This window comes from Miscanthus floridulus, chromosome 9 (assembly GCF_019320115.1).
Source record: "Miscanthus floridulus cultivar M001 chromosome 9, ASM1932011v1, whole genome shotgun sequence".
Classification (NCBI taxonomy): Eukaryota; Viridiplantae; Streptophyta; class Magnoliopsida; order Poales; family Poaceae; genus Miscanthus; species Miscanthus floridulus.
Genome location: NC_089588.1, coordinates 98,585,846 through 98,607,641, shown reverse-complemented (window position 1 = coordinate 98,607,641; position 21,796 = coordinate 98,585,846). Strand labels below are relative to the sequence as shown.

The following is a 21,796-nucleotide window of genomic DNA, read 5'->3' as shown; positions in this document are numbered from 1 at the left end:
AGTTTGGGGGAAGTACCGGCCTGTCGGTTCTACCTCTACGGCTTGTACTTTGGTGGATCTAGGCTTTTCCAAGTCTACATATGAGATACTTCTGGTAACTAATTTCTATTTAGAGTAAGTTTTGTGCTCTTTGCTCACGGGTTCACAGTTCTTTTGAGTACTCTAGTTCTTGCTAGCTGAATTAGAGTAGTAATCGTTAGCATAAGCGTGGTGCTTAGGCTATCTGGTTGTGTGGTAGTAGTGGGTGGTGACAGCCCCATCTATCCTCTGTAGTCCACTCCGAATTGAGCAGGTTCTTAAATTACTAGGACTATAGTCGTGTCGGTAGAGTTATCTATTAGCGGTGCTTTACAATCTAAGCGGTGTCCCAAAGTGAACACTAGAATCATATGCCTTGCTTTGCATAGGGTCATAACCATAGGAATCCTCTCAACTCATACTTATACCTTGATTGCTATCCCTTGACGAACTAGTCTATAGACAACACACGTTTCCCTGTGGATACGATACTCAATAATACTCTGGATGAAAACTACTTCGATACCCGTGTACTTGTGGATTTTATCTCTGTGTGCCACCACAGGTGTCAACAGAGAGCAAGGTTCTTTTTCATCTTACTATATCACAAATTCCAATTGCATAGATAACATGGGGTCCCTATGATATGTTGTTCACAAGTTATAGGAATTTTAGCAAGGAATAGAGAGTATGCAAATTTTCATCAAAGGATAGCATGGAGATTGAGTGTCATTTGTTCAATATTTTATATTTGTTCAATTTTAATCTTTATTTGAATGTAGGGAGAGAGGATGCACAAACCGAGTTTGGAACTGTTGATCTGTTGTACATCATTTGCAGGGGAGGTTTTGAGTGCTAGTGTGGATCGTCTCCCCCAAATTTATTCTTGTACCTATTTATTCAACAAAAAGAAACAAAGGTGGAAACAAACAAGGGCTCTGCCGGTTTGAACACTAGGGAGCCTAAATCTTATTATTATTATTTTCCTTTTTATTATTTTATTGCTAGTATTATTATCTATTAATCTATTTCATTTTTTTATTTATTTGTTCACTGGACTTTGTATACTCAAACAAGGCTAATGTAAAGTTTGCAAAATAATCTCAGCCTTGATTCATCTCCAACATGAGTTACCTCCATTGTTTATGAAAGTAATACTCCAAGTTCATTAACCAAAATTAAACACCATGTCTAAGTTTGATTAAAGAAGGCGGTTTTAACCTAAGCACCATGCTTAATTCAAAAAGGCCTATGGGTGTGCTACATAGGCCTATGTGACAACACCCAAACCAGAGCATATGACATAAACTAGGAATGCATGAACTTTGAATGAGCTAAATTATATGGAGACAAATATCAGTAAGGGAGTTGGTGAACTTTTTATTTATCTTTGCATACCTGAGTGTTCTTACCAGCAACATGTGTAGATGGAAGCTTTGAGGCTACTGCAGCGGCGACTTGTATATAGTTGTTGACAACCAAAATTGTCCATTTCATGAAGTTGTCAAAATAAGAAACGAACATCACCATTATGTTCCTCTCGTCAAGATGATCAAAAAACATATATGGAATGTTCAATTTGGAGTCCATATGAGAGAGTTGTGCTTTCAAGAAGATGTCTCAACATCGGTACTACCGACCCAAACCAGTACTACCGATAATTGGCGAAGACCAATCAGAACTTTTGACCCCTATTGGAACTTCTGATTATCGCCTGGAAGTGCTGGCTTTGCGCGGAAATCAGAACTTCTGATGTTCGCCTGGAGGTGTTGGCATTGCGCGAAAATCAGAACTTCTGACTCATGGGAAACTTAGAAAATAAGTCTCGGAGAGGTTTCCTACTGGGATAAGACCAACCTCTCTCTATATATGAGACGATTATGGCCGATTGAGTTCCCATCTATCCAATCGACACAAAACATAACAAATCAATCTACTACCTCTCTTTTACCTTGTCTTCTCCTATACTTATCCTCATTCTTTGTCGGTGCTACATGGATGGTGGATCGACGACGGGGAAGCTCTAGAGTGGCCAGGCCGGCTAAAGCAGCCCATAGCCGCTACACACCCCAACGGGGTCCCTCCCGGGCGTATAGGGTTTTGGGTCTCAAGAGACCTTACTGGCGTGTCTTGCGTATTGCGCTCCCGGCGAGGCTGCTCCGTCGACATGTCTTGCGTATCGCGCTCAGCGCTAGAGGCACAAGGTCCAGGTGTGGACATTCCCTCGGCGCCGGCCGATCTAAAAATCGATTAGGCCCACATCGAGCGACCTAGCTCCTTATCGAGTGTGTGACCTAATTAAGCGCCAACACATTTTTTGGCGACTTCGCCGATACAACTACCAATGTCCCAAATAAGGAAACAACAGATAATCTGATAACCACAATCAAATTACACTAATACACATACACCAAGCTAATAATTGGGATCTCTAGAATTCTTTCACTGCTCCATCTCACATTAATTCATGATATTCTGGGAAACATCTTTGCCTTCTCCTAGGGGATTTTTTAATATTTTTAATCCTTTTTATTCAATTCAATATTTTAATAATAACCGCTCCTATTTTTTTTGCAGATACGTCCCTTTTGGTCGCGCCAGTGTCGCTGTTTCGACAAAATAACGTTGTCATACCAGATGCATTGGCACGGCAACATCTACCACGTTAGACGGCGTTTCCGACATGAAAAACCTTGTCACGTCACTTCCATTGGCGGTATTGTTTTGTCGAGCCACTAGGAGTGGCGTGACAAGACTGAATATTAGTAAAATCATAATTTTTTGATACAACATCCGATGAAGATGAATTTTATATGAAAATTTTAGATCTCGACGAGATATACAACTTTTTAGTTTTGAGTTTTTTATCTTAAGACGTTAAAATGCTAAAAAATAATATAAAATTTTAGGAGCATAATAATCGCATACTAGTGCTCGTCGCGTTAGAAAAATAATATTTTTTCTTTATGCTGTGAAATGAAGATATTTTTTAAATCAAAGTTGTAGCTCTCAATGAGATCTACATCTTTGTAGTTTTGAGTTTTTACATTTAAGATCGTTAAGATGCTCAAAAAATAATATAAAATTTCAACAGCATAATAATCACATACTAACGCTTGTCGCATTAGAAAAATAATATCGTTTTTGTATGGTGTCAAAGCGTAGATAAATTTTATATTAAAGTTGTAGTTCTCATTGAAATCTACACTTTATAATTTGAGTTTTTATATTTGAGATTGTTAACGTACTTAAAAAATATAAAAAGTACCTTCATTTGACACCATATAAAGACGATATTATTTTCTAATGTGAGAAGCACTAGTAAGTGATTATTATGTTGCGAAATTTTACATTATTTTCAAGCCTCTTAATGACCTTAATTGTAAAACTCAAAACTATAAAGTTGTACATCTCATTGAGCACTACAACTTTGATGTAAAAATTATCTTTATTTGACACCATACTAAAAAAGATATTATTTTTCTAAAGCGACAAGCATCAATACCAATTATTATGCTACTAAAATTTTATATTATCCTTTTGAGCATCTTAACGGCCTCAAGTGAAACAATGCAAAACTACAGAGTTTTAGATCTCATGGAGATCTACAATTTTCATATAAAATTCATCTTCATCCGACGTCATAACGAAAAAGTTATGATTTTTCTTAGGTTTAGCCTTGTCACGCTATGATTTTTGCACGTTGAAAACACCGTCTAACGTGGCAGATGTTACCGTGCCCCAAAAGACTCAGATCTGCAAAATTGTTTTAAGAGTGGTTATTATTAATATTGAATAAAAAGGAATAAAAATAAAAAGCCTTCTCCTGGGTGGGCCTCTTGAATGAGGTCTTGGTAGTGATCTAACAAAAACACAAAAGTATCAAATAAAGTCAGACATATTTCATTTAGTCGGTGGTTGACCAACTAGTCGAGCATCAGCAAAGAACTGAGATGGGAAAGAGTAACAGCAGACCTCCTTGTATCTTATAATAAGATGGAACAGGGGCATCTATTATTAAGCAAATGTATTGATACAAGCCAAATAATCAGCCTGATCGGTTGAGCTTGCTGATGCACGCTGCAGCTACAAAGCTCCAGCTAACCAGGACCAAATTAAACAACATAGAGGTTGGTGGAGGACTAGGGGCGACCGATGTCCGGCGGCGAGCGATGACTGGTGGAGGACGCCGCCGAAGCCTGCTCGGGTCGCGGCGTCTGGCGGTTGGAAGTCCTCATGGTTGCCAGAACAGTTGCGACTCGCAACTCGCAGAACCCTGAGCGACATGGCTTCATTCTGTGCATGGGTAATTTAGTCTTTTTTCGAGGCCCGAGTAAAGAGGAGAGAGAGTTTCGGAGATAGAAAATGAGATAAATCCCTCTTATCCAAAAAATTTGCACGTGCAGGGTTAAAATTTTTAAAGGCGTATCAATTGAGTGTCAAATGTAGAGAGGCACACGTGTTGAGGGTCAAAGATTGAAATTTCTCACCAAGGCATGCACATAATCGGTGTGAGGGCGGTGTGAAGGAGTAGCTGCCGGGCGAGGAGCAGACCACCTGGCGGTGCATATCCATAGGGTCCAAATTGGAGGGGTACTACCCTTAAGAGGCGACATCTGTGCCAAATCTACGACTCCACTAATTAGGGAACGATTAGTTCTAAAACCAGTGATCAATCTCACAACTCCTGTGACTTTCCTTTTTTTGGAAAAAAACCATTCCTAACTCTTTCTTTTTTTTTTCTTTTTTTTTAAAAAAAAGTCACCAAGTTATACATATAACTGATGTGCATAACTTTTTATGTTACAATTTATCACCACAACTTTTTGTCATAACTATTTTTTCTTTTTTTTTGGAAAAACTTATAATTTTTCATTTTTGAAAGTTACAAAGTTATACACACAAATTATATGCATAACTTTTTACGGAACAACTTATCAACATAATTTGTCATCATAATTTTTTTGAAATTACTTTTTTGAAAAAAATAATTTTCACAACTTTCCATTATTTGAAAATTACAAAGTTATGCTCACAACTTATATGCATAACTTTTTACGTGACATATTATTACCGCAACTTCTTATCATAACTTTTGTGGATTCGTGGTCATAAGATTCAATTAGATCGGAAGAAGAGAAAATGTGGAAAACAGAGAAAAAACAGTGAAAAAGAAAAAAAAACATTGTGCACGACATCTTATTATACGTCTACAACTAGTATATGAATACATATACAGTCATGTAAAATAGATATATTAATGCACAAAAAGAAAAAAGGAGAAAAATAAATAGAGAAAGAGGGACCCACCTAATGAGGCGATGGGATCTTACTCCACGCGGGTCGAGGCGTATGGTGGAGAGTGACCACAAACACGCGCGTGAGAGAAGATACGCGCGACTCGGAAGCGCGTAACTTTACGTGAAAGATTAGGAGGATGGATTATGAGTTGTTGGGGATGAGTTTTTTTCTCATCTTGCTAAAAACCAAGGATTAGAAAGAAATTTAGGGAACTCTTAGAGATGCTCTTAGGAAGAAACTACAGACGATGGTATAAAAAAATAAGCACAAATATCTATTATATGAAAGTATATTAATTAGATATGCCATTAATATATATATTATATGATCTTAAATTTATTTGATACTGTTAATATAGTTTTATATCTTTACGAAAATTAGACAATTTATTTGAAACAAGTCAGGGTTTCCCCCCTTTCCCACGTATAATGAGGGACCCTGCCAAACGGTCACCTACTTCGCAGATGATGTAACGCCCCTGCTTCACTGATGTAGGCCCCACGACACGATAACCGATGCGCCACATCCCTCGTCTCCCGCAGGGACGTGGAGCCGCGACAAAAAACCACACACGACGCAACGCAAAAGCACGCTTCGCGGTTCAAGCCCCCCTCCCCGCACCCGTGTCGCTCGCGCTTTCTCATCCACTGACAGGTGGTCCCGCCGGACGTCCCACCACCACCACCTTGCCAGTTGTCCGGCACCGCGCCACGTGGCTCCCGCGCCCTTACTGAGCCGCGTGAGCTGCGTTGCAACGGCTTCCCCGCCCCGTTCACACACACACCCTGCTCAGAAACGGCGCACCACGCCTGCATCGAGCGCGCAAAAGCCTGGCCCCGCCTGGAGCGCTCCCACGCCTATAGCGGAGACCCCCTCCATCCCACCCTCCCACCCAAAACCCCAGTTCCCCCAAACCCCGCCCCCCGAATCCCGTTCCGATCCCCAATGACCGCCGCCGCATCCGGCAGCGCGCCGCCGCCGGACGCCGCCGGCGCACGGAGGGGGCGCGGCCGCCCCCGCGGGAGCAAGAGCGGGCGCGGGCGCGGGCGCGGGAGCGGGCGCTCGCCGAGCCTGAGGCGGAGCAAGCCCTCGAAGAGGCCCCGGCCGTCGTCGCGGTCGCCATCCGGGTCGCCCGACGGGCCCCATTCCTCGCCCCCCCGCGGGGTGGACCTTTCCGCGCCGCTGCCTCCCGGCACCGACGTCGAGGTCCGCGTCGACGACGACGGCTTCCACGGGTCCTGGTTCGAGGCCACCGTGCTCGACTTCACGCCGGCCCGCGGGTACCGCCACCCGGCGCGGTACACCGTCAAGTACGCGCACCTCCTCGCCGACGACGACGAAGGCGTGCTGGCCGAGCCCTTCGCGCCGTCCCACATCCGCCCGCGCCCGCCGCCGCCGCCCCCGTCGCCCCCGCCGCGCTTCCAGACCCACGACATCGTCGAGGCGTTCCACAACGAGGGGTGGTGGTCGGGCATCGTCGTGTCCGCCCCCGCCCCCGCCGGCTCCGGCTCCGGCGCCGCCGGGGTCACCGTCGCGTTCCCCATCACCCGCGAGGTCATCGAGTTCGCGCCCGGCCTCGTCCGCCCCCGCCGCGACTACGTCGACGGCGACTGGATCCCTTCCCAGGTCGCGATGGTTGTCCGCCCCAAGCGCGCGGTCAAGGTCTACGAGGTCGGGGACAAGGTGGAGGTGATGAGGCAACGGAGCGCGTACGGCGAGTCCTGGTTCCTCGCCACGGTGAGGGTCGTCGTCGACGACCTCAGCTACGTCGTCGAGTACTTCGATCTGGAGGAGGGCGAGGGCGGGCCGGAGAAGGCCACCGAGTACCTGCATTGGTGGTTCATCAGGCCGGCTGTCGAGCATTCGCCAAGGGAGAGCGAGTTCAAACTCCAGCCTGGCGCTGCTGTGGAGGCCTACTGCGATGGGGCATGGTCACCAGGTGTGGTGCGAAGGGTCCTCGGCGAGGGTGAGTATGAGATCCGTATTGTTGCCAAAAAGTCAGAAATGCTGGTGACCAAGGTGGCGCCATTGCTCAAGCCGCAGTATAAGTGGAATGGCAAGCAATGGAAGATTGCGACCCGTAAGGTACTGCAACAGATCTGTCTGTTTGTCATAGCTGTCTTTATTAGCTCATTTCTGATTGTCTGCTGTTGTACTCTTGTGAGATGCAGATACTACATGGTTCCTTGCTGATTTGTTGGGACTGGCCCTTGCTGACTTTATTGCATATCTTAGTTCCTTCATTGTCTCGTTGTAATATATGAATATGATTGCCTGTAGGCCATAGCTATTCTTAGAAAGACAAATTTGTTAGAAATACAAATCTGAGATAAGTACAGCTAGTCTAATTAAGTCCATCACTGACACAGGGATACTGTGCTTCACATGATTTGTAGTACGCTCCAGCTTCAGCCAAATGGCAATATTTCCTCTCCTTGAGTTTGTGCCTGTGTCTGTCAAATTGTTTTTTGTTTTATGGGTAGGATGGAGTTTCTGGCACATGATTAAGTTCAGACAAGCTGTTCCATTTGTGTTTTGCGTGTTTGGGCTGCTAATTTTGTATGATAGGACCCTGAATACGGGTATCATCAACCTCATGTTTACATAAGGTCCTCTAGGAGTAGGGATAAAAACTGATGGGAATGGGTGGGAAAACCACTCATCATTTCTATGTTCACATTTTGTCACCAGGAACGGGAACGGGAGCTGGAACAGGATATCCAGGAGCAGGGATGACATGGGATATACGGATAGAAGTAAACAAGTAAATATGGGCGGAAATTCAACAGAAACAGAAGGATACAGAACTCACATTGATTTAGAGTTCACAAGTTCACCCTATATATCAGTCGCAGCATAGGTTCACAAATCACAAGTTCACACACAGCACTCACTACCTCAATCTCAAGGGTCACAGCTCATAGGAAGCACACCACTGCGCTCAATACTTGGACTGCAGCAGTTCACACTTCACAGCACTGTATGGCTGCATCAAACCACACACCACACCACCAATTCACTGCATGGCTGCAGCAGTCCACAGCACCAATTCACATCACAGCACCAGTTCGCAAGTTCAAAAGTCACACAAACACATCAACTAGTAGTAGAGAACTTCTGAAAGAAAGTGAATCGAAACCGAGAAGCGGCAGAAGTAATTACTGATTAGAAGTGTAGGAGATGAAGTGATTAATTGAGAACTTATGGACATGGATTGCTTTGGCTCAGCCACTGCCTACCTGCAAGGCACATGAGCAGGCAATTCTCGTTGCACCTGTGGGCCATGGTACAACACGGTGCCCCTTCTTTCAAATACCTTCCATCTGCAGTCGTACATGCTGCACTCCACGAACCTGAATCACCTGCATACCTCGCGCTTGCTCTTGCCAATGTGGCATTGAGCACCTGCACCGATGACAACAGCTGTCCCTCCTTGTGAACCAGATCACCTGCACTGCGGCCCTGCATGGCATTATCTGATTTGTGTCCGCTAAGCTGAGGGCCGAGGGGGGTCTGAGGCAGTCGATCCCAATGCTGTGTGGTGGCATGACAGCATAGGCATGGCCTTGCCTCATTTGCTGCTCGCTCATGGGTGGTGGTGTGACGTGGCCTCGCCTCGTACACAGTGATGGAGCAGCTGCATTGCATTGTGTAGATACAGGGAGCCACAGGAGGATGAATAAAGGATGCCAAATTACTATTTCCGTCCTGAAATATAAGTATCGAAGGTTCTCCCATGTCAAATTTTCCTAAGTCTGACCAAGTTTATGGAGAAAAGTATTACTCCCTCCATTCGAAATTATAAGACGTTTTGGCTTTTCTAGATAGTGATGCTAACTTGATGTCATAAATATTATTCTTATTTTCTATAATCTCAGTCAAACTTATGATAGTTTGACTTTAGGCAAACATCGATCAGTGACGGAAGCGGGCTAGCCCACGAATCTGCATATAGGCTTAATTTTGTGGTTTACCACGTGTAAACCACAAAATTAAGCCTATATGCGGGTTAACGGGCTAGCCCACTTTCATCCCTAACTTTGATTCCTTATTTCACGATGGTGGGCAATATCATAGGATCCCCATGTGGTGGCAGTTGGGGGAGTGTTGGTAATGGGGTGGGGGCTGTTCAGCATGAATTACGTTTTGTGATAGATTCAATGATACTCAAGCATTATCCTATTTACTAGTACTCTGTTTCTGGCGTATTTATACTTTGATTGAATATTGTCACTTATTTATGACTAGATTGAATATTGTCATTGCTATAAACTTAATGTTGTATCTAAACATATATTGGCTACGAATACAGTGGTACAACTTTTGCACACACAACATGGATATAATTTGGCTGATTGTTAGGCAAGAGTTCTGAATTTTAACTTTTTAGAACTTAACATGCCCTATAAAAAACGGAGATAGTATTATTGATCATGAATAGATCTTGACCCTGGAAAATATTTCACTATGGGTATCTATGAAGTTTAAGCCTATTGGCTGTCAGCTGTTTTGCGAGTTTAAGACATTTGTTTTAACCATTGGCATGCAATATGTATATAGCACATTGCTAAAGAATGGTATCTCTTTGAAATTTGAGCATATAGCAATAAAACATCTTATCATTCAACTTGTATGATCTGTTCTAAATATTTCCTTGTGCAGAGACGGGCTAACTCGAGGCGTCGGTCTGTGTCTGGTAATAGTCCAAGGTCACCAGTCGAGGTGTCATCCAGTGATGAAGAACACAGTCTAGGAAAGAGCACATTAGCCGAAGGTTCTGGACATGCTTCAGTCTCTGAGATGGACATTCCTTTGTCTGCTCTGTGCAAGTCACCAGAAAGCACTCATTCACCGAATTCTTTTGTCTCTGAAAAGAACAGTCTTCAAGGTTCACATGGGATAGTGAATTCGGTGCCAATGAACGGACTCATTTGTGCTTCTCCAGGACATTCAGCACCAGTGGACAATCAAGAAATCCTGTCTGATATGGTTGTTACTGATGGTGAGCTTAATGAACCTGTCTCTGGAAGAAGTGTTGATGGCCATGATATGCTTTCCATTACTGAACTAAGAAAGAAAATGGTTTCAGGGCGCAGAAATAAGAAAATGGCTTCAGCGCGCAGAAATAGTGCTGTCACACGCAAACAGGAAAACCCTGCCAAATCACTCAGGGTGAAGAAATGTGTATCGGACATTAAAGCGGGGAAAACGCACCCTATTCAAGGACTTCAGGGAAAGGTCGGTCCCTCTAATAATTTGAGTCCCATTCCTTATGTTTTGTAGCTGGAGTAAGGATGCCTGCATATAATTTATTATTTCTGTTAATGTTGATCTTTTTGCTTGTGCAGATTCAGTTGAAGGGCAACATGAATTTCTCTACTCCGGACATTGTTTTAGCTTTGAGTGTCTCTGGGACTGGCCAGACTATTTTATCTCCAGATAGACTGGTACAGACATATGATTGGCTTTTAAAACATCCTTTCTGTATTCATTTTCACGTGTTTTGTTCTGTTCTGTTTGTCAATCTATATTAGGTGTCAAAAAGGACAAAAAGGGGTTCAAGTACAAAGGTTCTTGCCTCTAAGAAATGTAAGTGTTTTCTATGGAACACATTCATCTTTATAGGTGGTAATTAAAATCTAATAACAGTTGCCGTACAATCTGCAGTGGCTAACAGGAGAGGATCCAAAGAACTGTGCAGTTCAAATAGCTCATTGGATGTGACTAGGACTGTCCAGCAGAGAGGAAGCAAGGAATTGGCAGAGACAATGGAAGAATGTCCCGTAGCAGTAAGAGCATTCTTTTGCAAACTAATACTTATATTATTCATCACGTTCTCACCCTTGTACTATTTTGCATGTAGTTGGAGTGTCTGAATTCTGATACTCAAGAACAGCTTGATAAAACTTTGGAGGATGCACAGAACATAACTGAATTATCAAATCAGGACCTGTTACCGATGGTGCCTCCTGGCTTTAAATCAATGGATAATGGGATAGGTATGAACTGTGGAAAATCTACCCATGCGCATAGTTTGCTACATAATTGAAGGCATACATACATGATAGTTGCAGACCAATGATTAATGACTGGATTTTTGTGTGCAGGTACTAACATACATGATACTCAATTTGATGAAGAGCCAACTGGTACGATCAACAGCCTTATTGAACCGAAGGGAAATGATGACATGTGCACAGACCATGCTGCTACCAAATTAGCTGAAAGCAACCATGTCATGGAAACAGCTATCCTATGTCTTGATTGTCCGGCTCAACAAGCCCGTGGGAAAGTGGATGAGAGGTCAGTTTTACAGAATGCTGGGAGTTCACAGTGCATCATCGACAGTTCTCCATTGAGGAGCTGCTCTGCTTTTGAGAGCTTGTTGCCTTCACCACAGCCTTTTGAGGACCAGGCTTTGTTCGTCAAGAACTCACCTATGTGGGATCTAGTTGAAGCAATGCATGTGTTTAAGGAGCTTCCTCAACAACCTCATTTCCTTCCACTCCAAGAACATGCCCCATTACTACGTGAAGGAATGGCATTAGGTATGATGGTGTCATTTGCGGACTTAGTGAAGGTTACAATGGAAGCAAGCATAGACAACAGCATGGAATGGTTCGAGGACAAGATCAGGACAATCTCCCATCTAGAGGCAAATGGATTTAGTGTGCAATTTATGCAGAGCGCCATGACCGATTTGGTCAAGATAAAATCTGAGCGCACCAGTTATCATGTACAAATTGGCAAGCTGGATTCGAAGTTTGTGGAGAAGACAGCGTCGTCCTCCCGAGTTGGTGCACTGCTTGATGAAAAAGATATAGCTGCAGCAGAGCTTGAGCAAGAACTTGGGCGCATTCGCCAGGAAAGTCAGAAGATTGCAAAGGAGAAGGAAAAAATAGATGCAGAGCTTGCTAGTATCAAGACATCGCTTAGTGGGTATGAGGTTCTGTGCAACGGTGCGGAACGAAAGTTTAAAGACGTCTTGTCTGGGCTGCGGCTGAAGAGGCTAACCTGATGCACAAGCTTTGGATATCGTTTTGCTGCTTCTAACTTGACATCTGTTCATGCTGTTGGGCTGTAGGTTATCTATGCATCAAAGTGGGTTCAGATCGATGTGCATTATGTTGTGCAAGTCATTCGGTACCGTTTATGTATCTGTACGTATCTATGGCTTAGGGAGCCTGATGAAGTTTCGACTCTTATAATTGCTACTGCTATATTAATTGCCAGCTAGTTGGACTGTACTTATTTGCCTGTAGCATATTTAGTTTGAAGGCAATCTGTTTCCGTTCTTGTGAACTTTGATTCCGCTGACATCTGTTGTCTGATGGTAGTGATCCAACTTGATATAGGACCACTTTGTGTTTGGTTTGGGATCAAGGAGAGACGGTATAGACTCATTTCACTTTTGTTCACTTTTGTGGGATGAGGACGTCTCTGTTCTATGTTTGGTTAAGGGGACAAGAACGGAAACACCAAGATGCGTGTTTGGTTCAAGGTTTCCTAGATGCATGTTCGGTGTTTTGTTGAAGGTTTCTGTGTTTGGTTGAGGGGACGAAGATGTCTCTAGATGTTTGTTATGCGTTTGGTTTATGGAATAAAGCTATAAAAAAAGATAAAAGATGGATCGGATGGAGCATATTTACGCAATTAGCTTCCGTTAATTGTGGTGCCTATTTGTTAGGGCACGTACAATGCAAAGATGTTTATATGGCCGCTTAAAAATCATCATCATTAAGCATCTGTATAAGGCTCCTAGCCTACAATGGAATCAACCATTTTACTGATGCTTAAATGTTTTGATAATTATAGGAGCCTATTTGGGCGTCTATCTTTGCAATGCGTGCATGACCTATTTAGGCTAATATTTAACTAGCCTTCAAGCGTCGGCTCCTGATTTTACGAGATGCACGTTCCAAGCGCCGGCGCCTGGTCTAGCGTCTTTTTGACATGCAAGCGCCCCTCATGCTTCCACGATGTCAAGAAAATTTGTTAACTGACTCTTAGCGCCGCCTAAGCGCTCCGCGATGCTTAGCAGCCACTTACCACACACACGTGGGACTGTTGTGTTGGTCCAAATAGATTTTAGATTCTGATTTAGGAATTACCATAGAGCAGCTTGGCTCTTGGCCACTTGGATAAAAGGAAATATAATGGCTTAGTTTTTTACAATGACACTTCCTTACCCTTTATAGACAGGGGAACTCTCACTTGCTGCACCATATTCTAACCACTAAAGTGGATGCTGAGCATATTACTAACACTAGGCTTGTAAGCCAAGGAAAGTAAAAGTGCTAAAAAAGTAAGATACAAGTGCTTTAGCACTAGACTTATCTATCATTTCTTTCCCTCGGCCTTGTGCCGAGCACTTGAGGTGATCTGCTGTAGCCCAATCTTCTCCCTCATCTTCTAGAACTTGGACTTCCCAGCGACTTGGTGAGAATGTCAGCCAACTGATCAGTAGTGGCAATGTGGTTGGCCTTGATGCTCCCATCCTCCAAGCCATCCCTGATGAAGTGATACTTGATGTGGATGTGCTTGCTTTTTTCTTGGAAGAATAGGGTTCTTGGCCAGAGCTAGAGCAGACTTGCTGTCCACCTTCAGCTCAACCACATCCACCTTCCTGCCAAGCAGCTCTACCAGTATCCTTGACAGCTATAGCGCCTGAGTTGTTGCAGTGGTAGTAGCAATGTACTCCACTTCACAGCTTGAGAGGACCACCACCTTCTGCTTGAGTGACTGTCAGCTGACCAAGCAATCAACGAGGAAGAACATCATCCCGGTTGTGCTCTTGCTAGTGTCTACATCGCCGGCGAGATCGCTATCGCAGTAGCCGACGAACCGCACCGTATCAGGGGTCCTTCCATAGTGGAGACCATAGTCGAGGGTGCCCGCCACATAGCACATGATTCGCTTGACGGCCTACAGATGCTCCATCGTCGGCCGCTCCTTGTACCGGCTCATGTACCCGACAGCGAACGCGATGTTCGACCGGGTATGGACCAGGTAGCGCAAGCTCCCGATTAGCCGCCGGTAATGGGTTGGATCGACCTCATGTATCAGAGTGTGGGCCGGATTGCAGCCAGTCATGCCGCCGAGCTCGAGGATGCACTTGGCATAGTGGGATTGGCAGAGGGCGATCCCGCTGGCATCCAAGCGCACTTCGACTCCGAGGTAGAAACAGAGGAGGCCGAGGTCGCTCATGTCGAACGCTTTCTTCATCTGCGCCTTGAATACCTCCACCATTTGCTCTTCAGCACCGGTGATGATGAGGTCGTCGACGTAGACGTCGACCAGTAAGACGTTGCATCCGCTGCCTCGCCGGTGCACCGCCGCCTCATGCGCACTCTGCTTGAAACCCATTTTCTTAAGCGTGGCATCGAGCTTCGCATTCCAGGCGCGCGATGCCTAGCGCAGACCGTAGAGTGTCTTGCACAGGCGGTACACCTTCCCCTCTTCTCCGGTGATGGCGTAGCCAGGTGGCTAGCGCACGTAGACCTCCTCCTTGAGGTCGCCGTTGAGAAAGGCAGACTTCACGTCCATGTGATGGACTTGCCACCCCTCTTGAGCCGCCAGCACGAGGAGGACACGAACTGACTCCATGCGTGCCATGGGGACAAAAGCGTCATCGTAGTCGATCCCCTATTGCTGGACGAAGCTACGCGCTACCAGCCATGCCATGTGCTTGATCACTGCTCCCAACTCGTCCTTCTTGAGCTTGAACACCTACTTCAGGGTGATGGGGCGGTGGTCGTCAGGTAGTGGCACCAGCTCCCAGGTGTGGTTCTTCTCGACGGACTTGAGCTCCTGCTCCATTGCCGCCCGCCACGCCGGATCACCCTGTGCCTCAGCATAAGTGTTTGGCTCACCGGCGTGCGTTAGATGTAGCTGGGTGAAGAGCCTCTTAGGCTAGTTCGATGGAGACTGCTCTCCGAGGATGTTCGCCACCGTGCGATATTGGAGGGGCTCATCGTCGTAGTAGACGTCCAAGCGGTCTTCATCATCCTTTAGCGGCATCGCGTACTCGACCTCCGGCTGCCCTGCGTGCCCTGATGTCGTAGCGAGCAAAGTAGAAGATACTAGAGTGGTCGGCTGGTGCGCCGGAGAGATAGGCTATGGTGCTGGAGAGGTCGGCGCTGCTGCCAATGAGCTTCCGATCACTGCTGATGGGCTGCCGACTACCACTAATGGGCTGCCAAGCTCCCCCGGATGTGGTGATGGCGAGCGTGGCATAGCTGATGAAGAGGTCGGCGCTGGTGATGAAGACCCAGACGTCGATGAGGATGCACCTTGTGCTCCCTCAGCACCTCCTGCCCACGCATACTCGACGGTGAAGTCGCAGAGCACGGCCGCCGACCCATCATCCACTGCCTTGTCCCATGCCTAGCCATGTCCTTCATCTAACACGACATCGTGCGCCACACACATGCGTCGTGTCGCCGAGTCGAGCACGCTGTAGGCCTTAGCCCCCCCTGCATAGCCGATGAATACCCTTGGCGAGCAACGATCGTTGAGCTTGCTGACATGGTTCAGTTCCTTGATGAAGGTGAGGCAGCCAAAGACGCACAGGTAGCTTACCGCCGGCTTGCGCCCATGCCAGGCCTCATACGGCGTCTTGCCATCGAGAGCACTGGTCGATGAGTGGTTGAGCAGGTGTACAGCGGTCATCATGGCTTCCCCCTGTTGACCGCCGGCATACCACACTGCTTGAGGAGGGCGCGTGCCGCTGCCACCACTGTTTGATTGTGGCGTTCGACCACGCCGTTCTACTACGGTGAGTAGGGCATAGAGTAGTGGTGTTGAATCCCCTCGTTGGTGTAGTACGCCACGAACTCGGACGCCATGAACTCCTCGCCATTGTTCGTGCGGAGCACCTGGAGCTTGTGGCCGCACTCCTTCTCTGTGGCTGCCTAATGGCACTTGATGGCGTCTACAACCGTCGCCTTGAAATCGAGAAGCACGGCCCACATATAGCGGGTAGCGTTGTTGACAAGCAGTAGGAAGTAGCGCCGACCTCTAGGAGTGGTCGGTGACACTAGACCACAGAGTTCGCCATGTACCAGCTCGAGTTGCTCGGTGGTGCGGTAGGAGGCTTGACGAGGGAAGGGCCGGTGCTTCAGCTTGGTCACCACACATGTGTCGTAGAGCTGCTCGACGTGGTCGACGCAGGGCATGCCGCGGACCATCTCCTCCTTACCAAGCTGCTTCAGGTCCTCAAAGTGAAGATGCCCGAAGCGCTCGTGCCAGCACCAAGCCTCATCGTCCCGGCACATGGCAAGGCAAAGGGGGTGCGCCACCTGCACATGAATCACGTAAAGGCAGTTGCTTCCCCGGTTCACCTTGGTGAGAAGGCGGTGGCTTCTATCCCAAATGCGTAACACACCATCCTCGATCTCCACCTGCGAGCCATTCTCATCCAACTGCCCGACGCTGATGATGGAGTTCCTCAAGGCCAAGATGTAGTCCACGCCGATGAGGAGGCGGTGCTCCCCCGTCTTGGCCTTGAAGATGATCGAGCCGACTCCATTGATCTCGACGGTGGAGGCGTCACTGAACTTGACATAGCCCTTCATGCCATAGTCTAGGTCGGAGAAGAACTCACGCCGACTAGTCATGTGGTGCGTGGCACCGGTGTCAAGGTACCTGCCGTCGATCTTGTCATCATCTGCGCCTTTGCCAAGAAAGGCATGGGCGCGCGGTTCATCGAGGTGGAGATGTGCGGAGCCAGCCGACAAGGAAAGGAGAAAGCTTGGAAATTTCACCCCCTCCTCTGCTTCTCACTGCGACTCGATGCACCCATGCACCAGGAACAGACCAGCATCCTCCTCCCCTACTTGCGTGACGAGAGCCTACCCACCGTGGCGTGGAGGAAGGCGGCAGTCCTTCGCCTAGTGGTTGGACTTGCCGCAGTTGTTGCAGGTGTCATCCCGGGATGCCTCGCGCTCGCTGCCGGTGCTGCCATCAGCTCCTGCCTGACCCCGAGGCCTCTTCTCCTCCTTCTTGTCGCCATGAGGACGCCGACGACGTTCGTTGGAGGAGCCGGATGGTCCGGATCCTCCCTCCTTCTTTTCGAAGGCGCGCCACTGCTCCATCGTGTACAACAGCTTGCCTCCAGTGGCGCTCAGCTCGGTGTGAGGCCCCTCCTCACGGTCCTGCATCGCCTTGAGCCTCCCAGTCACATCCTCGACGGTGAGCTGCTCGAAGTCCAAGAGTGTCTCAATCGACATGACGATCTACGCGTACTTCCTCGGCATGCAGCGGAGGAATTTCTCCACCGCGCGCTCCTCCATGAGGTCGGTGTCGCCGTTGTGCGCCATATGCTCCATCAGGTTGGTCAGTCACATGGCGAAGTTCTTGACTTGCTCACTGGGCTAAAAGGCAAGGCTTTCCCACTCCCCTCGAAGGCGCTGCAGCGTTACCCGGCGTACGTGATTTTCCGTCGATGCGTGCCGCAATGATTGACTAGTACGGCCAGTGGCGGATGTGGGATGCGGGATAAGGGGGGGCTAAAACAACAGAGATGTTGATTTGCACGAAGATTTAACGGTGAAATCAAGTTTTTGCTACAGTAATTAGCATTGAAATCAAGAAATTAGGGGGGGCTGGAGCCCCCCCAGCCCCCCCTTTGGATCCGCCACTGAGTACGGCAGCTTTGCCGTGGCCTTGTTGGTGATGGAAGAACCAAGCTTAGTGGGGACGGTGGCGCACAATGCCTCCAGTGCCCGGCGATCGTCGTCGCAGTCGCCGCCGCTGATGTGAACTACCTCTCACGGCCGCTGAGCCTACAGCTTGGCCTTCGTCAGCAAGGTCCACTTGTGGTAGTTCAACTTGGTGAGCATCGGCCATGCCGTTCCCGCTCCGGAGTCATGGTAGACCTTCTGCAACACCAGGGAGCGCCCGTGGTGACCACGACGCCGCTCTGGTGACGGCGATTGGCGACGGCGCCCGCCCGGGCTGTGTGACCCTCCCCCCGCTGGCTTCGGCTCCTGCCGCTCTATCTCAGCACGCAGCGCCGCGGCTGCAGCCACCGCGGCCTAGGTCGCAGCCGCTGCCTGCCTGGCCGTCTTGGCCGCCGCCGCAACCACCGCCTCTACGGCAGCAAGGCGCATCGTGCGGTCATCGGCTCCTGCTCCGGTCCTGGTGCCGGCAGCAGCGCAGGCTCTGGCGATCTGGCTGGCGGTAGACATGGCTTTCTGCTCACTCAAGAACACAAGGTTCTGATAACAATTGTTGGCCCAAATAGATCTCAGATTCAGATTTGAGAACTATTAGAGGCTAGCTTGGCCCTTGGCCGTTTGGATTGAAGGAAATGACACTCTGTTGCCCTTTATAGGTAGGGGAACTTCCACTTGCTGCAATATATTCTAACCACTAAAGTGGATGCTGAGCGTATTCATAACACTAGGCTTGAAAGCTAAGAAAAATAAAAGTGCAGAAAAAGTAAGATACAAGTGCTTTAAGCACGTGGCTTATCTATCAAGTTGTGCCTACTTGTGACATACATGGGACCCATCAATCAGTCTCTACGCACCTCCCCTTCCCTGCTGCCGACACAGACGAACGGCGTCAGGAGGATTGCCCTACGATTCCTGGGGGATTGGGTTGTCTGGTAATGTTTGGTTGGAAGACAAGATAAAATGAGATAGTCCAAATGGATGGCAGACGGGTTTATTTTAGTGACAAATATTCTCTCTTACCTAAAAGAATATTTCCTTCTAGGAGCGACTCCGTCCCCAATATTTCTGAATCGAGCACTACCTTGGATTGTCTCATCCGTTGCCTCGCTTGAAACCTTATTAGGGTGCCTGCAATACAAAGACGCCAGTGCATACTCTTAAAGAGAGTAAGAACGAGTGCCACGTCGGCAAAAGCACTCGAGCCAATGTAGGCACAATGGAACAACTACGACCATACATACATACATGGTTAATCAGCTTTGCAAATTTAGGAGACTGTTTAAGAGCCCGTTAGCATCAGTGCACGGACGACATATATAGCTCAACTATTTTTATTAGCTTGTGTTAACATAAAGATTGGTCACACACTAGCTAGAGTTAGATCGTCCGGATCGTCACATATCGAAGAACGTAGCAGGTAATCAGCACTCTTTTCATGGTGAAGAACAATGAGGTTTTATGAGCAAACCACCAAAAGATAATCAAACGTGCTTACGTGATGAAGAACCGTCAAAGTTCTCGCCCGGGAGGGACGCCCTTGAGGGAAGTACGTCGCCGGGTTGCCCTAGGTCGATCGACAAACATAGGACGCCATCCATGGTCATTGGATCAAGCGATGAACAGATCGAAACATGGGGTTTGAAGAGATTAGAAAAAAGAAGTAATAATGTAAAAATGTTCGATTGGACGTTGGATTACTCAATTGGCTATGATCGATCCTCTAGTATATATAGAGGGGGTCGTGTTATCCCAGCAGGAATCCCTTTCAAGACTTATTTTCCAAGTTTTTTAAGAGTCCAGAATAGTTCGAATCGGAATCCAAAAGGCTAGATCCGAACATGATCTTTTTTTTAAGTCTGTGGGAAGTTCCGATGTCTGTTGGAACTTCCAAACGTCGGAACTTCGGACTTCCATCGAAACTTCTACAAGGGGATGACGTCGGGCACCCAAGCAAGATTTTTAGTTTTCTCGAAAGTATCTTTCTGAGGGTGTAACTATTTCATCCAGACTCTGAATTGGATGTTTTATATATGTTTTTTTTACCATCTCGATGAGAGGAATGCAATGGTGATGTCCATTTCATATTCTGATAACTTCACAGAATGGTTGTCAACAGCTTGGTTGGAGTAGGGACGCTTGGTCCAGCGGTCACGCATGCCATCAAGCGCCCACACCACAGGTTTGTGTGCACTGGGTTCCACCCGGAGATAAAATGGATTAGCTGTGGTAAGCGGCTAAGCGCCCTGTGTGGTAAATCCTTTGTAGATAGTAATAAACTATAGTACTTCGAAGTATCTCGACCACAGTACACACAAAACGATGCAACTTGTTTCGTACAATCCTCAATTAAATGCCCGCAGTCAAAACATTAATATAAAATTCTCAATTGATATTGTTGCCACATAACTCCAATATTGTGGTGGTACATCATGCATGCGCACATGGTAGTTGATGTGGCGAGGACATTCATCGGTAATTCGTTGGCCTCTTCTTTATTTTCGAAGATTAATGTGAATTATCGATCAAAATGTGGATAGCCATTATATTCACCTAGATCAGATATACGCTATGTGCACATATAGGAGAAACTACTCCTTCCGTACTAAAATAAAGACTTTTGAAGTTCATTTATTTTGGGACAAGGGAGTATGTATTTAGAAAAAAAAAATTAAAACGATCAAATTTGTTTGGACGCGATTGGCTAGACATGAGCAGATCGGTGGATCAAAAGCCCTGATTTTCATTGCTCGATAAGCCTCCTACTACCTAGACGGCCAAAATCCGGCGCGGCGTATAATCAGTTGGCCATTCCCATCCCGCCGGCGTCTCCGTTGCCGGCCCGCTGCTCCTCCGCCAGAGCCGCCGTCGTCGATTGCGCAGCGCAGGGGGTGCACACGCACGAGGGGTCGCCCACGACGTGCTCCGTGGAGCAGTAGCCGCCGGTGTAGCCGCCGCCCCTCTGCAGGCAGATGGCCACGCACATGTCGTCGGACGTGCACACGATCCCCGTCCTCGACTCGCAGGCTGCTGTCGCGCCTGCATCCATGCATGCAGCCGGTCACAACAAGTTTATTGTATGGCTGTTTTCAAGAATGATCTACTACATACGATGAATATATTGTTGTTTTTCTGGGACTTACGATGCGACGCGACGATGAGCAGCAATGCCATGGTGAACCCAGCCACCAATAGATTCTTGTTGTTGAACGACGACATGGTTGTGTTTGGACTTTGGAGGAGTGCTATGTCTATTATTATAATATATATGTATATATATACACACGAAGAGAGCCTTTGTACTCTATGGATATGCAAATCCAATTATATTGTTTATTATATTCGATATTTGTACTCTGGATATGCAAATCCAATTATATTGTTTAGTACTAATATACTTTGGGTATGGTGTGATGTGGAGATCCAAATATGGTGTAAATTAAATCATGGGAGTGTCCAGTTAACTATCGACATGTTTTATGTGGTCAAATCTGTTAGATTTTTTTTCTATAAATGTGACCCAATAGTTACAGACCCGGTAAAGTGACAGCTGGAGCAAAAATCCTAAAGCACAATGGAAATCTGACAGATTTAGTATAAAATATCTGTCAATGGATAAATAGCGAAAGTCTTAAATCATTTTAACAGCAATCTAAGCATCCTTTTAAATACGGTGCAATATCAATGTACCAGCTATCTACGATCCTTTAAGTATATATATATGGTATACAATCATTGTACGTCTACACTTACCGAAACGAGTTTTAGTCATCGGGCCAATTGTGATTTTGTTATGATTT

General features: G+C 46.8%; 2 protein-coding genes across 3 annotated transcripts; one reads left to right on the top strand and one right to left on the bottom strand.

Annotated features, from left to right (window-relative positions):
* Positions 1–6,234: 6,234 nt before the first annotated feature.
* On the top strand, positions 6,235–12,638 carry LOC136482451 (DUF724 domain-containing protein 7-like). Of its 2 annotated transcripts, XM_066479664.1 has the most exons (8): positions 6,235–7,404; positions 9,982–10,321; positions 10,409–10,557; positions 10,668–10,766; positions 10,854–10,908; positions 10,987–11,108; positions 11,183–11,318; positions 11,427–12,638. In XM_066479664.1, exons 1-8 carry the CDS (start codon positions 6,265–6,267, stop codon positions 12,335–12,337), a joined length of 2,952 nt encoding a protein of 983 aa, XP_066335761.1. In that variant the 5' UTR covers positions 6,235–6,264; the 3' UTR covers positions 12,338–12,638. The 2 variants fall into 2 exon arrangements, with proteins under 2 accessions (XP_066335761.1, XP_066335760.1); XM_066479663.1 differs by having other exon boundaries at positions 9,982–10,557.
* An 8,158-nt stretch (positions 12,639–20,796) lies between these two features.
* LOC136483628 (uncharacterized) lies at positions 20,797–21,215 on the bottom strand. Its single transcript, XM_066480739.1, has 2 exons — positions 21,140–21,215; positions 20,797–21,035 (listed from the first exon to the last, which is right to left on the bottom strand). The coding sequence occupies exons 1-2, from the start codon at positions 21,213–21,215 to the stop codon at positions 20,797–20,799; spliced, it is 315 nt and encodes a 104-aa protein (XP_066336836.1).
* Between the last annotated feature and the right edge of the window lie 581 nt (positions 21,216–21,796).